Here is a 16,852-nt window from a genome sequence, read left to right on the forward strand (position 1 = left end):
GGCTTCTAAGCACGACGCTCTCAGGCTAAAGTTGACACTAATAATGAAACATAAATCCTCTCTAGACCCTGAGCATAGTGGTATTTAATTGGTTTTGAAAACTGCTGTATATCATTTAACAAGTGTATGTATATTGGGAATAGCTATTTGTATTCTGTTTAATCTGACAACTAGCTGTGGTGATGTGGGATTATGTGTTGGCTTGATCAGAAAATAATAGCTGCAATCATTATCTCCTTTATACAACACAATATGAATCCAATACATTCTTCATTTATGTGCAATTGTAATTTATGAACTATAGTCTAATGTGATCAGATGAGACAGATATTGGTCAGGGTAATAAAAGAATCTGTGTTAAGAAATGTCATATAATTAACTGCAGAATTGAAGGATTAATATACAGCAGAATAAATGGAAGCTAAGTGTGTGTGTGTGTGTGTGTGTGTATACATATACACACACACATATTTTTTTTTCTACAGAGATTGGAACCATCTAGCTATATTTTATCTTAAAGGCTACTTCATCTGATTGCTCCTGTTTTCATTATCATTTTGGGTAATTTTAGGTGTTACAAGTCAGTGGAGGAGATTTGAGAGGGAATTTTTTGTGTGTGCATTTTGGCACCACTTTGTACGCTATCCAGTTCAATTGATACTTCCTCTACCCCCATTTTTATGTGGGTGTTTCTCTCCTCTGCTGCTGTGTGAAATATTTTTTTTAAAGTAACAGAATGTGACTATGAATGCCAAAATTTAGCACAGCGTTTCAGAGGAAGATGCATCTGAAACTATTTTAACTGCCTTGGCAAATTAACCTGAGGCACCATAATAGGTCACCCAGTAGATCACTTCTGCAGACTGACGCAAAAGCGGCCCAGTTCCCACATGAAGATTCTGGGGGCTATTCTGCAGGGAACGCATTGGCTCCAACAAGGGGACTTTTCTACAGTGTGTTAGAGGAGTGGATCCCCGCTCCAGAGAGCACCAGGACTGTACAGTGGCATTTTTTTTTAACTTTTTGTTGCTTAAATGGAATTTTGCAAACTTTTAAGTTGATGAAATGCAAATATAAATTGCATTTTGTTTAGATCGCTTCAAAAATTAGAAATTAAAATCTTGTGTGTTGTTAGTGTTTTTCCTTCCTAATCTCTTTTCTTCCTGTGGCAAAATGGCGGTCACAGTGTCAGATGGAAAACATTTTACTCCTTCTTTCTTATTAATTTAATTTGCCATATACTGGAAAATTCTCAAACTTGTTTACAAACCAAGATCAGAAACTGACCTTTGGAAAACTGTCACTTATGAAAGAGTGCCTGAAATAACTCTATAATCAGAATTGTGGTGATGCATTAAAGCTGGCTGAGTCATTTTCTTTTATAGATGGTAGAGACCTTTTAAATTCTAATAAAGGTGGTTCATCTGTGGGTGTGCTTTGTCGTTTAGGTTTGTCCTGGTCTAACCTGGTAAAATGTCTCTTCAGCAACACAGTTGACAAGTTTTGTCTTTTAAAAATATTTTTAGCCTAATACCAGAGTTGAAAAACCATGCATAAGCAAGCATGCTTTTCGTTTTGCTGTTGCCATAGTAGGTTCTAACATGGTTTGGTTGGCAGGCCAGTGTGAAAACAGAGCTACAGCAACTGGATGCAGAACATTGCCCATTCAAACTGTTTCAGAGCCCTGCTTGACTACAGCCACATTTAAACTCTGGTTTGGTATAGTTTTTAAACTTTGTGTTAGGGCCAGTATACACATGGCCTTTGTGTTAATGAAGGGTAATGATAAAAGATCCTGGAGAAAGAAAATCTTTTCATCACCAGAACAGAAGCAGCACAGATAGCATCAATGTAGTTTACTACTGCTCTCTTGCAATGTTCTTCTTTCCTGACCTGAAGAACTCTTAGGGAGAGTGAGTAATTCGGTTGGTTTGCTGAGATTATAGCAGTGGGTACTAATTTGATGATGATCCTCATGTTGTGGATGTCTGTGTACTAAGAATTGTATTTAGATGGTCTCACCTAGGCCAGTGGGCAGCTTTTGGTAATTACTTCTGATTACTGCTTACCGGGGCCTGAGCTGGTGCTCTGTGCTGCGTGGGGGCGTGGCTGGCTCCAGCCGGACGGCGTGCTTGTAGTGCCGCCAGCCACTGGTGCTCCAGGCAGCGCGGTAAAGGGGTAGGGACTTGGGGAGGAAGGGGGGGTTGGATAGAGGGCAGGGGAGTTCGGGGTGGTGGTTGGAGGTGTGGATAGGGGGTGGGATGGTAAGAGGGTGGGGAACAAGGGGGTTGAATGAGGGCAGGGGTTCCCCGGGGGCAGTGAGGAAGGAGATGGGGGATTGGATGGGGGGGCAGGCAGGGGCAGGGGTTCCAGGGGCGGTCAGGGGACAGGGAGAAGGGGTGGTTGGATGGGGTAGGAGTCCCCGGGGGGGCAGTCAGGAATGAGAGGAGGGGTTGGATGGGGTGGCGGGGGGGAGAGTCCGGGGCAGGGATTCCGGGGGCTGTCAGGAGATAGGGAACGGGGGGGTGTTGGATGGGGCAGGAGTCCTGGGGGGCTGTCAGGGGGTGAGAAGCAGGAGGGGTCGGATAGGGGGCGGGGCCGGGCCATGCCTGGCTGTTTGGGGAGGCACAGCCTCCCCTAACCAGTCCTCCATACAATTTTGAAACCCGATGCAGCCCTCAGGCCAAAAAGTTTGCCTGCCCCTGGATTAGAGAGAAAAATAGATAACTTTATAATAATAATTAATTAATAAGGGATTTCAACTATCCCCATATTGACTGGGTACATGTCACCTCAGAATGGGATGAAGAAATAAAGTTTATTGACACTTAAATGGCTGCTTCTTGGAGCAGCTAGTCCTGAGACCCACAGTGGGAGAGGCAATTCCTGTGTTCCATATAGGACTAAATCAAGTTCTGGTCCAAGAGGTGAATATAGCTAAAGCACTGGGTAATAGCAACCATAATGTAATTAAATTTAACATCCTTGGGGGGGGGGGGAGAGGAGAGATGGGACACCAAAGAAGCACAACTCAGTAGCATTTAACTTCAGAAAGGGGAGCTATGCAAAAATGAGAGAGCTAGTTAAAGGGAAATTAAAAGGTACAGTCACAAAAGTTAAATTCCTGCAACTGGCATGGAAAATATTTAATAACCGCATAATAGAGGCTCAAATTAAATGTATACCCCAAATTAAAAAACATACAGTATCAAAAAAGTGCCACCATGGCTAAACAATAGAGTAAAAGAAGCGGTTAGAGGCAAAAAGCATCCTTTAAAAATTGTAAGTTAAATCCTACTGAGGAAAATAAACTCTGGCAAGTCAAGTGTAAAAATATAACTAGGCAGGCCAAAAAAAGAATTTGAAGAGCACCTAGTCAAAGACTAAAAAACTAACAGCAAAAAATATTTTAAGTACATCAGAAGCAGAAAGTCTGCCAAACAATCACTGCAGCCACTCAATGTGCAGGGGCAGTCAAAAACAAAACCAAAAAACAGAATATTAGGAAACACTGAGAAAAGGCTAGATGACATGACAGAAAATACCATAATCACCTTTGTCCGGCTTGTCCTCATCCATCCCTTCATGAACACGAGTCGATAAAACACCATTCCGTTTTGTTGCGAGCATGTTCTTCCCATTCTTGGACTGCATTGCAGACAACTTTTTATTTCAGAAGGTTGAAAAAGCTACTGGGGGGGAAGCTGTTCTAGACGTGATTTTAACGAATAGGGAGGAACTCATTGAGAATTTGAAAGTAGAAGGCAGCTTGCATGAAAGTGATCATGAAATCATAGTTTGCAATTCTAAGGAAGGGTAGAAGGGAGAATAGCAAAATAGAGACAATGGATTTCAGGAAGGCGGATTTTGGTAAGCTCAGAGAGCTGATAGGTAAGTTCCCATGGAAATCAAGACTGAGGGGAAAAACAACTGAGGAGAGTTGGCAGTTTTTCAAAGGGACACTATTAAGGGCCCAAAAACAAGCTATTCCGCTGGTTAGGAAAGATAGAAAATATGGCAAAAGACCACCTTGGCTATCTGAGCCTCTAGCTATTATCTTTGGAAAATCATGGGAGATAGGAGAGATTCCAGAAGACTGGAAAAGGGCAAATATAGTGCCCATCTATAAAAAGGGAAATAAAAACAACCCAGGAAACTACAGACCAGTTAGTTTAACTTCTGCCAGGGAAGATAATGGAGCAAGTAATTAAGGAAATCATCTGCAAACACTTGGAAGGTGGTAAGGTGATAGGGAATAGCCAGCATGGATTTGTAAAGAACAAATTGTGTCAAACCAATCTGATAGCTTTCTTTAATAGGATAACGAGTCTTGTGGATAAGGGAGAAGCTGTGGATGTGGTATACTTAGACTTTAGTAAAGACATTTGACATGGTCTCGCATGATATTCTTATCGACAAACTAGGCAAATACAATTTAGATGGGGCTACTATAAGGTGGGTGCATAACTGGCTAGATAACTGTACTCAGAGAGTTGTTATTAATGGTTCCCAATCCTGTTGGAAAGGCATAACGAGTGGGGTTCCGCAGAGGTCTGTTTTGGGACCGACTCTGTTCAATATCTTCATTAACGACTTAGATAGTGGCATAGAAAGTATGCTTATTAAGTTTGCGGATGATACCAAACTGGGAGGGATTGCAACTGCTTTGGAGGACAGGGTCATAATTCAAAATGATCTGGACAAACTGGAGAAATGGTCTGAGGTAAACAGGATGAAGTTTAACAAAGACAAATGCAAAGTGCTCCACTTAAGAAGGAAAAATCAGTTTCACACATACAGAATGGGAAAAGACTGTCTAGGAAGGAGTACAGCAGAAAGAGTTCTAGGGGTTATAGTGGACCACAAGCTAAATATGAGTCAGTGTGATGTTGTTGCAAAAAAAGCAAACATGATTCTGGGATGTAATAACAGGTGTCTTGTGAGCAAGACACGAGAAGTCATTCTACCGCTCTACTCTGCGCTGGTTAGGCCTCAACAGGAGTATTGTGACCAGTTCTGGGCAGCGCATTTCAAGAAAGATGTGGAGAAATTGGAGAGGGTCCAGAGAAGAGCAACAAGAATGATTAAAGGTCTTGAGAACATGACCTATGAAGGAAGGCTGAAATAATTGGGTTTGTTTAGTTTGGAAAAGAGAAGACTGAGAGGGGACATGATAGCAGTTTTCAGGAATCTAAAAGGGTGTCATAAGGAGGAGGGAGAAAACTTGTTCACCTTAGCCTCTAAGGATAGAACAAGAAGCAATGGGCTTAAACTGCAGCAAGGGAGGTTTAGGTTGGACATTAGGAAAAAGTTCCTAACTGTTAGGGTGGTTAAACACTGGAATAAATTGCCTAGGGAGGTTGTGGAATCTCCATCTCTGGAGATATTTAAGAGTAGGTTAGATAAATGTCTATCAGGGATGGTCTAGACAGTATTTGGTCCTGCCATGAGGGCAGGGGACTGGACTTGATGACCTCTCGAGGTCCCTTCCAGTCCTTGAATCTATGAAATTTCTGGCCAAAGAGTTTTGTCATGGGATTTGCCCAGTGCATTTTCGATCTGCCCAGTGGTCCCTTGTGATCTCTGGGGATCCAGTCACTGATGCCGGTTGTCCACCTATTGTCTTGTTTCTCAGGTTTTCTGAGGTCCTTCTGCAGAGCTGTTCTGCATATTTGGAGTTGTACGCGTGGCCAGAGGGTTATAGATGGTGCATCCTCTGGGGATGGTGTTTGTTTCTTGCATCTGCTTAGGCAGTGGATGTTGCTTTGCAGAATGGGTTCCTTCTTCATGTTGTGAAGTTTCCATTTTAAATGGCAAAATGCAATATGGAGATGTCCTATCTCCTAGAACTGGAAGGGATCTTGAAAGGTCATCGAGTCCAGCCCCCTGCCTTCACTAGCAGGACCAAGTACTGATTTTGCCCCAGATCCCTAAGTGGCGCCCTCAAGGATTGAACTCTCAACCCTGGGTTTAGCAGGCCAATGCTCAAACCACTGAGCTATCCATTGTTGTTTGCAGTGTTGGTCCCAGGATATGAGGGGGGGAAGAAACCCTCCCACTGACCGCACATGCCTAGTTGTCACCCTGGAGCCCCTACGGGGTATCATCAAACAATTACAACTCATACTTGATGGGGACCATATCCTGAAATAAATCTTTTCTGAACCCCCTCTTCTGGCCTTCAAAAAAGCTCCCCAGCCTTGCCAAGCTCAGAATCAAAAGCAAACTCCCCCACAGACCAGGACACCAAAGCAGCACCAGAATAACAGATTCTGCCAGAATAATGGATGCAAAACCTAGACATATCTCTACTGTACAAAGATCAGTGCTCCCCACAACACACCTTTCAAGATCCATGAGTCCTACACATACCTATCCCAACATGTGATGTGCCTTGTCCAGTTCACCAAATGCCCCAACAACTTCTATGTGAATGAAAACTGACAATCGCTATGCTCTGGAATGAACTCGGACAGAAAAATGATAAAAGAAAAACACACTTTTTACAAAGCGATCTCTCCATATCTGATCTCAGTCCTCATCCTCTAAGGAAGCCTGCACAACACCTTCAAAAGAGAAGCCGGGGAACTTAAATTCATAACTCTTCTGGACATTAAAAATCATGGACTTAGCAGAGACACTGGTTTTATGGCTCATAACAAAAATTTTTAATTCACCCTACTGACTGCTACCCTTAATTGCCCCCTTCATTCTAAGTCAGGGGTGGCCAACCTGTGGCTCCAGAGTCACATGTGGCTTTTCAGAGGTTAATATGTGGCTCCTTGCATAGGTGCTGACTCCAGGGCTGGAGCTACAGACACCAACTTTCCAATGTGCCGGGGAGTGCTCACTGCTCAACCCCCTGCTCTGCCCCAGGCCCTGCCCCCATTCCACCCCTTCTCCCAATGCCCCTCCCTTCTCCCACCTATCCCCCAGAGTCTCCTGTGCATACAAAACAGCTGATCACGGGAGGCGTCGGGGGGGAGACGGGGGAGGCCCTGTGAGCTAGAAGGGGGGAGTTGGTGCAGGGCTGCTGACATATTACTGTGGCTCTTCGGCAATGTACATTGGTAAATTCTGGCTCCTTCTCAGGCTCAGGTTGGCCACCCCTGTTCTGAGTAGTTTCCTACAGCATGCATGAACCCTTTATGTTTAACAGTCTATCCTACCTTATATTTAGCTGGGACATTCTGGTTACCTTCTCCAGACCTGAGGAAGAGCTCTGTGTAGCTTGAAAACTTGTCCTTTCTACCAACAGAAGTGGGTCCAATAAAAGATATCACCACTTGGAATTTTTGTCAGATTTCAGGTTGCTTTACAGACATTAGAAAATTAATCTTCACAATACGTTGGTGGTGTTCCTCATAAGGAACATGTGGAAGCTGAGAAAAAATGAAGTTGCTTTGTCTATTATTTGTATTGCCATAGCACCAAGAGGCTCCACTGAGGGATTGGTTTCCCCATTGTGCTAGGCACTATACCAGGTTGAGTTACTTGTTCAGAATTATAGGTGGAGTGAGTCTGAACTGGGATTTAGATTCTGATGTTCTCTGCTCCCAATCCTGTGCTTAACCACATCTTTGTCTTGTATTTAGAAATAATACTTATGAAATGTTAAAAATAAAGATAAATACCACTTTCATGAAAAATACAGCATGCTGCATCTTACATTTCAGGATGCATGTGTTGATTGCCTTTATTCTTAGCTGTACCAAGTAGTTATAGGTCTGATATAAACTGTGATGCATAGGGGGAAAACAACCTTCATAATTAATTATTTCCTTTAAAAGAACAGGAGTACTTAAATTTGTTAGTCTCTAAGGCCAGGTCTACACTACCCCCCTAATTCGAACTAAGGTACACAACTTCAGCTACGTGAATAACGTAGCTGAAGTTCGAAGTACCTTAGTTCGAACTTACCGTGGTCCACACTCGGCAGGCAGGCTCCCCCGTCGACTCCGCGGTACTCCTCTCGCCGAGCTGAGTACCGCAGTCGACGGCGAGCACTTCCGGGTTCGACTTATCGCGTCCAGACTAGACGCGATAAGTCGAACCCAGAAGTTCGATCGCTCGCCGCCGAACTACCGGGTAAGTGTAGCCAAGGCCTAAGGTGCCACAACTACTCCTGTTCTTTTTGCGGATACAGACTAATACGGCTGCTACTCTGAAACCTGTCAATTATTTCCTTGTCTATGCAGTAGTTTCATGATTTTTAATCTTTTTGTTTAAAGTAGATAAATCACCAAACTGGGAAGATGATGGCTGGGGAGCCTGGGATGAAGCAGAAACACAAGAACCTGTAAGTCCATATGTATTCACTTTTATCACTAAGACTTGTTTTCTCTTAAAGAATCTTTTCTGTTGGTTTAATTTTTTGAGTAGCTTTCATGTGGCCAAGACGGCACTTGACTAATGACACTGAAAATGTGCTGCAATTTGTGTGTCCATAATTTTCTTTTTTAACTGAGGTTTTAAAGTTAATTGTACATTACTCACCGTGATAGTGGCATGCGCCCTCAGGTAATTTGGCCCTCGCGTGCCCACAACTACTTCTGTTGCACTGCTCTGGAGGGAAATTGCAGACGTCTCTTTTCCCTAGACCTGTATGTAGACTGAAAGTTCCATGTCAACCTTTCTCTACTTCCCTTGAGAGAACAGACGAACAATCCATTCTAGAGGGTGAGATACTAGGGCCATGTCTACACTTACCGGGGATTGACGCTCCTGCGATTGATGCAGTGGGGGTCGATTTAGTGGGTCCAGTAAAGACCAGCTAAATCAGGGGTTCTCAAACTGGGGGTCGGGACCCCTCAGGGGGTCACGAGGTTATTACATGGGGGGGGTCGCGAGCTGTCAGTCTCCACCCCAAACCCCACTTTGCCTCCAGCATTTATAATGGTGTTAAATATATAAAAAAGTATTTTTAATTTATAAAGGGGGTTGCACTCAGAGTCTTGCTATGTGAAAGGGGTCACCAGTACAAAAGTTTGAGAACCACTGAGCTAAGTCAACTGCTGAGTGCTCTCCAGTCGACTCCGGTACTCCACCGGAATGAGTGGAGTAAGGTAAGTGGACAGGAGAGCGTCTCCTGTTTGGTTTGTTTGATTATTGGTTAAAGGAAGATAATTTGCCACCTGTGGTTCACTCCTGCATGGGGAGCACGTGTGGGCTGCAGCTACGTCAGCTAGTTGAGTTATTACTGAGGGTTAGCTAGAGGGAAGCAGAGCAGACAAAGACTTCAGGGTAGGGTGGCTCCTAGAACAATTCTGGAGCTGGGAGGGGATGGATGTTGCTGAGTAGGCAGTGAAATTACAGTGAAACCTAGGAAGGGGAAATGAACAGAGAGGAAGGGAGCTGAGCTGGTCAGAGATGACTTGATAGGGTACATTCCCAATCTCTTCCTCCCTGGTGTACTCCTTGAAAGATGGTTCTTCTCTCCACTCACCAGCTTGCCCTCATGGCCTCAGTGCTCTGCTAGTAGCTTCACTCAAATCCTACCTCACTCTTAGGGATAAATGGGGGGCTGCTGACTCCAACATTAACCCTCCTTCTGTGGGCTTCATTCCTCCGCCCCCATTAACTTCCTTCTGGCTCACCAGATTTGCCAGTGTCTTGATTTTCCTCATAATGCAGGGGGAGTGAGCGTGTAATCAGGTATCAGATTGTCTCTTCAGCTGCTGCTGATCACGATTGTAGCTATTGGGCCCCAACTTCCAGGTAGTATCTCATATTTGGGTATATCTAGATGGCGAATTAAAACCACAGCACTGAGTCTCAGAGCCTGGATCAGTTGACCCTCCCCACTCGCTGAGTTTCAGAGCCTGGGCGCCAGCCCAAGCACGAATGTCTACACTGCTACACCTCTACCTCGGTATAACGCGACCCGATATAACACAAATTCGGATATAACGTGGTAAAGCAGTGCTCCGGGGGGGCAGGGCTGCACACTCCGGTGGATCAAAGCAAGTTCAATATAACATGATTTCACCTATAACACGGTAAGATTTTTTTGGCTCCCGAGAACAGCGTTATATTAAGGTAGAGGTGTATTTTTTCACCCTGCAGCCCAAACACCACAAGCAGTCAATTAACCAACTCCTGTGTCATGCAGCTGAGGCCACGGAGCGGCACTATCTAGGGGCAAAAGAGGAAAAGATAAAAATAAAATACTTTCCAAAGGGTGTGTGTGTGTGTGTGTGTTTCTAAAGAGGGAGGGAGGGAAAACAGGAAACAGCCCCCAACTCTAAAACTATAATTCTCTTCTTCTGTTGTCCAGGGCTTGAATTTGAAAAATTTTATGGGGTTAAAAATAGCCTCAACCACACAAATGGTCTTTGGCTTTCTGTACAAAGGGTTTATTTTACACATGATAAACTTTCCTTGTCATTCTTTGTTCTAAGAGGAAGAATTAGTCAAAGTTATTTCTTGGATTTATTAAAAAGCTTTGTGGCCTTCTTGCAAGGGCTTGAAAAATGACTGCAACTTGTTACTGTTTAGTCATTTTGATAAGCGTGTGTGTGTGGGGGTGAGAGAGAGAGAAAGTAGAACACCTGGATAGATAGTAGTTTTGACTCTAATTCTGCAAATAACTACAGGTGGCTCTTTATTGAAATTAATGACTATTTGTAGCTGGACTGCTGCATGTGTCTGCAGTGTAAGTTGCAGGATCAGAGCTTTATTCTGTAGTTCTGGAAATTGCTTTCTTACTGGAGCAATGAATTTGGTTCTCTTGTCTCATCAAAGACAAGGCTAATCAGGTTGATGATGGGCAGCAAAGGGAGAAACCTCTTTCCTCATCTTAAATTCCTTTTGTTCCACATTCCTCCTCGGTATAGATAAGTTCTTCTTCGAGTGCTTGCTCATATCCATTCCATTAGGTGTGCGCGCGCCGCGTGCACGATCGTCGGAAAATTTTCTACCCTAGCAACACCGGCGGGTCGGCTGTGGAGCCCCCTAGAGTGGCGCCTTCATGGCGCTGAATATATACCCCAGCCGACCCGGCGCCCCCTCAGTTCCTTCTTACCGCCCCTGACGGTCGTTGGAACTGTGGAGCGCGGCATAGCTGTTCTCCACTCTCCCTAGCTTAGTTAGTTATTCACAGTTATAGTTATAGTTCTAGTTGTTTATAGTTAAATAGTTTAAAAAAAAAAAAAAAAATTGTTCATTTGTTCTAGTTTAATAGTTCAAGGGGATTAAGGGGGTTGTCTCCCCCTTTCTCCCCCGGCCGCGGGGCCGGGCTCATGCCCAACGCTCCCGGCTTCAAGCAGTGCGCCTCCTGCGCTAAGCCTATGCCCACGAGCGACCCGCACGACTCCTGTCTGAAGTGCCTGGGAGAGTCCCATCAAACAGATAAGTGCAAGATCTGTAAGGCCTTCAGACCAAGGACCAAGAAGGAGCGGGACTTTCGGCTCCGGCAACTCCTTATGGAGGCGGCACTTAGTCCGGACGCTCCATCAACGAGTCAGGCCCCGGCACCTAGCACCTCGGTGTGCAGTGCCCCGGCGGCACCGGCCATGCCGACCACGCGAGTGGCGTCGGACAAGCCTCCCCGGCACCGGACCTCGTCGGCACCGCAAGCACAACAAGTGCCTCGGCGCCGGTCATTATCCCCGGGGCATAAAAAAGCCCATAAGACGGGGACCTCCGTGCTGAAGACGCCGGCTCCCCCAGTGCCGGGGGTAGAGCCGCGTCCGCCTGTGGAGCACCGGAAACAGGTGCCTCCAGCACCGTCGACTCCGGCGCCGAGGCCGTTGAGTCCGGTGCAGATAGCGTCTCCACCGAGACCGGCGGTGATACAGTGCCTCCCGTCGACTCCAGAGACCTTCGCGGCGGCGAGAGACTTAATAGCTCTCACGGAGCCGGCACCGCCCCAACCATCGTACTCGCGGCCAAGATCTTCGTCGCGGCACCGCTCTACGTCTCGGCACCGCTATGATCGTCGGCACCGGTCGACATCGAGACGTAGTTCTCGGCACCGATACGATCGACGCTCGACGTCGAGAGGCCGCTCCCGGCACCGGGCCTACTCAAGGTCATCTTCCAGGTCCAGATCCGACTCCCGGCACCGACGAGGTCATCGGCACCGGTCACGGTCCCGGCACCGATCGCCTGCACCGCGTAGAGATAGAACATCTCCGGACCGGCACCGTGCGGCACCGCAGCCCACGGGATTCGCCTCGACGCTCTCGGCACCGCCATGGCCATCGAGATCGGTGTCTCGCTCCTCTGAGGACCTATCGAGATCGGCATACCCCCCTCAGGGGCAAGCCGAGGAACAGGACTTGGGCCATTGGCAGGAGATAACAGGACTATACTCATGGCCCATCTCACTGGTCGTTCTGGACCCCGTGGGCGTACCATCAGGCGCAAGGGGCTCCAATAGCTTCGACCTCTCGCTCGGGCCACTCCGTTAGAAGGGCCCCGGAGTCCACCATCTCTCGGCCTCCGCCAGGGGGCATGGAGGCTTCCGTGTCCGCACCACCTGACGTCCTGGACCCAAGCGCAGGTGATGCTCCGGCCCAGGAGCAGGGAGACCAGGACCCTCCCTTGGATCCTGTACCACCGGAGGCATCTTCCTCTTCCTCTCTGGATGAGGCAGTGGCGGGCACATCGTGCACAGGTCCACCTCCAATAGATCTTCGGGCTCACCAGGATCTCCTGCGTAGAGTGGCCCGTAATATGGACCTGCAGGCGGAGGAGATAGTGGAGGTGCAGGACCCCATCGTGAATATCCTCGCAGCGGATGCCCCATCGAGGGTGGCGTTACCCCTGATCCGCACGATACAGGCGAATGCAACTACGATATGGCAAACTCCTGCCTCCATCCCACCCACAGCGAGAGGGGTGGAAAGAAAGTACTTTGTCCCCTCCAAAGACTACGAGTACTTGTATACCCATCCCCAGCCGTGTTCACTGGTGGTGTCATCAGTGAATGCAAGGAAGCGCCACGGTCAACAGGCCGCAGCGCCCAAATCGAAGGAGGCTAAGCGCCTCGATTTGTTTGGCCGTAAAGTTTATTCAGCCGGGGGGCTGCAACTTAGAGCGGCTAACCAGCAGGCGCTCCTGAGCCGCTACAACTTTAACTCCTGGAACTCTATGGGGAAGTTCAAGGAGTTGGTTCCCCAAGAGTCCAGGGAGGAGTTTGGGGCCTTGGTAGAGGAGGGTAAGAAGGTGGCTCGGACCTCCTTACAGGCCTCCTTGGACATAGCGGACTCGGCTGCGAGAACCCTGGCTTCGGGCATCGCTATGCGAAGGACCTCCTGGCTCCAAGTTTCGGGTTTGCCCCCTGAATTACAACAAACCCTGCAGGATTTGCCCTTTGAGGGACAGGGGTTGTTCTCAGAGAAGATGGACTCTCGCCTGCAGAGCCTCAAGGACTCCAGGACAATCATGCGCTCCCTGGGGATGCATGTTGTGGGTCCTCAGCGCAGGCCATTTAGGCCTCAGCCTCAGCGCTTCTACCCCCCTCCGCCTCGTCAGAGACAGGACTCGGCCCGGAGGCGAGGGCGAGGTGGTAGACGAAGGTGGACCGGCCCTCAACCCGGTCAGAACCAGGGGCCACCTAGACCACCTTCAGGCCCCAGGCAGAACTTTTGAAGGTGCGGTCGAGGACGGCGCCCCAGTCATCCCCCAGGCTCCAGCCCCCTCCTTTCGGGATCGCCTTTCCCATTTCCACCGTGCTTGGTCCCTTATAACTTCGGACCGTTGCGTCCTTCGCACGGTGGAGAGGGGATACGCTATCCAGTTTTCTTCAATCCCCCCCTCCTCCCCCCCTTCCCCGTCCCTCTTCAGGGACCCTTCTCACGAGCAACTTCTTATACAGGAAGTTTCTACGCTCCTTGCTATGGGGGCCATAGAGGAGGTTCCAGTGGAGTTAAGGGGCAGGGGATTTTATTCCCGTTACTTCCTCATTCCCAAGTCCAAAGGAGGTCTGCGACCCATCTTGGACTTGCGCGGACTCAACAAATTCGTAGTAAAGTTGAAGTTCCGCATGGTCTCTCTGGGGGCCATTATACATTCCCTCGATCCTGGAGACTGGTTCGCCGCCCTCGACATGAAAGACGCATACTTTCACATCGCAATTTACCCACCTCACAGACGCTTCCTGCGATTCGTAGTAAGCAAAGTGCACTATCAATTTGCAGTCCTTCCCTTCGGCCTATCCTCGGCCCCAAGAGTGTTCACGAAATGTATGGCTGTCGTGGCAGCGTACCTTCGTCGGCAAGGGATACAGGTGTTCCCGTACCTAGACGACTGGCTGGTACGCGGTCGCACCAAAGAGCAAGTTCGAGCTCACATCCACATAATAGTGCACACATTCAACGAGTTGAGCATCCTACTCAACAAGGACAAATCCACTCTAGAACCTACCCAGAGAATAGAATTCATCGGCGCAGTCCTAGACTCCAGACGTGCACAAGCCATCCTGCCAGACAACCGCTTTTGTACCATCACGGGCCTTATTCAAGGGCTCAAGGCCTTCCCAACTACCACGGTGAGGTCGTGCCTCACCCTGCTGGGTCACATGGCTTCCTGCACGTACGTAACCAGGCATGCCAGACTTCGGCTTCGCCCACTCCAAACCTGGGTGTCGTCGATATACCGCCCACATCGGGACAGCCTGAACATGGTGGTCACGGTCCCGAACTCGGTCCTGACCTCCCTCACCTGGTGGCTAGATCACAATGTGGTTTGCGAGGGGATGCCGTTTCACGCCCCACAACCCTCTCTGCACCTGGTCACAGACGCTTCATCTCTGGGTTGGGGCGCCCATCTCAACGAACACCATACCCAGGGCCTGTGGACTGCACCCCAGATAGCTCTGCACATCAATGTTCGGGAACTGATGGCGGTGCGCCTCGCGTGCCAGGCATTTCTCAACCTCCTACGTGGCCGCTGTGTGTTAGTTCTCATCGACAACACCACGGCCATGTTTTACATCAACAAGCAAGGAGGAGCACATTCGTCAATTCTATGCCAAGAGGCCATTCGCCTGTGGGACTTCTGCATCGCCCACTCAATCCATCTCACGGCATCGTTCCTCCCTGGAGTCCAGAACACTTTAGCGGACCGACTCAGCAGGTCCTTTCAGACGCACGAGTGGTCTATCCGTCCGGACATTATACATTCCGTTTTCCAGAAGTGGGGGTTTCCCCAGATAGACCTGTTTGCATCTCGAGACAACAGGAAGTGCCACGTGTTCTGCTCCCTGCAAGGTCGAGCTCCGGGCTCCCTCTCGGATGCGTTTCTCCTTCCCTGGAAAGACCACCTGTTTTATGCCTTTCCTCCGTTTCCTCTGGTCCACAAGGTAGTGCTCAAATTGCGCAGAGACCAGGCACAGGTAATTCTGGTCGCTCCAGCGTGGCCGAGACAACATTGGTACACCACACTGTTGGAACTCTCGGTTCAGACACCGATCCCGCTTCCATTATGTCCGGATCTCATCTCTCAGGACCACGGCCGGCTGCGTCACCCCGACCTGCAATCACTCCACCTCACGGCGTGGCTGCTCCATGGTTCACCCAGGTAGAGCAGCAATGCTCGCACTCTGTCCAACAGATTCTGCTGAGCAGTAGGAAGCCCTCAACACGGACCACGTACCTGGCCAAGTGGAAGCGGTTCTCCTGTTGGTGCGAACAACGAGCCACGTCCCCGTTACAGGCACCTATTCCTCTCATTTTGGAATATCTCCTCTCCCTAAAGCAGCAGGGGTTGGCGATATCTTCAATTAGAGTTCACCTGGCCGCTATATCGGCCTTTCACCCAGGGGAACTCGTGTCCTCGGTATTCTCTAACCCGATGGTCGTTAGATTCCTCAAGGGCTTAGACCGGATGTACCCACAACAACGTCAGCCCGTTCCGACGTGGGACCTCAACCTGGTTCTCTCCAAGCTCACAGGTCCTCCATTCGAGCCACTGGCCACCTGTTCACTTTTGTACCTATCCTGGAAGACAGCCTCCCTCGTAGCCATCACCTCAGCAAGGCGCGTTTCTGAACTGAGGGCGCTTACATCCGAGCCCCCTTACACAGTTTTCCATAAGGATAAAGTGCAGCTTCGTCCACATCCTGCCTTTCTCCCTAAGGTGGTTTCTCCTTTTCATATCAACCAGGATATATTTCTCCCGGTCTTTCATCCTAAACCACATGCTACTCGCCAGGATCAACGTTTGCATTCTCTGGACGTACGCAGGGCCCTGGCTTTCTATATTGACCGCACAAGGCACTTTAGAAAGACGACGCAACTCTTCGTTGCAGTGGCCGACCGAATGAAAGGCTCACCGGTCTCCTCACAACGCCTATCCTCTTGGATTACGTCTTGCATCCGGACTTGCTATGACCTGGCAGGTGTCTCAGCACCGCACCTCACCGCTCATTCCACGAGGGCCCAAGCTTCCTCGACTGCTTTCCTGGCGCAAGTTCCGATCCAGGACATTTGTAGAGCTGCGGTTTGGTCATCAGTCCACACGTTTACAGCTCACTATGCACTAGTGCAGCAGTCCAGGGACGATGCTGCCTTCGGATCAGCGGTTTTGCACACAGCAATGTCTCACTCCGACCCCACCACCTAAGTTGGGCTTGGGAGTCACCTAATGGAATGGATATGAGCAAGCACTCGAAGAAGAAAAGACGGTTACTCACCGTTGTAACTGTTGTTCTTCGAGATGTGTTGCTCATATCCATTCCAAACCCGCCCCCCTTCCCCTCTGTCGGAGTAGCCGGCAAGAAGGAACTGAGGGGGCGCCGGGTCGGCTGGGGTATATATTCAGCGCCATGAAGGCGCCACTCTAGGGGGCTCCACAGCCGACCCGCCGGTGTTGCTAGGGTAGAAAATTTTCCGACGATCGTGCATGC

The 16,852-nt window shown here is 48.7% G+C and overlaps 1 protein-coding gene across 6 annotated transcripts in view; it reads left to right on the plus strand.

Annotated features, from left to right (window-relative positions):
* The window catches only part of RAB3GAP2 (RAB3 GTPase activating non-catalytic protein subunit 2), a 91,038-nt gene that overhangs the window by 11,702 nt on the left and 62,484 nt on the right, over positions 1-16,852 (plus strand). For 3 of the 6 annotated variants that reach the window (XM_065589413.1, XM_065589415.1, XM_005306941.5), the window contains one exon: positions 8,232-8,299. In XM_065589413.1, coding sequence (XP_065445485.1) covers positions 8,232-8,299 — 68 coding nt within the window. The remainder of the gene's footprint in view (positions 1-8,231; positions 8,300-16,852) is intronic. The other 3 variants (XM_065589414.1, XM_065589416.1, XM_008179067.4) reach the window with 1 other exon arrangement.

The sequence above is a fragment of the Chrysemys picta genome, chromosome 3, assembly GCF_011386835.1.
Source record: "Chrysemys picta bellii isolate R12L10 chromosome 3, ASM1138683v2, whole genome shotgun sequence".
In the NCBI taxonomy this organism is placed as follows: Eukaryota; Metazoa; Chordata; order Testudines; family Emydidae; genus Chrysemys; species Chrysemys picta.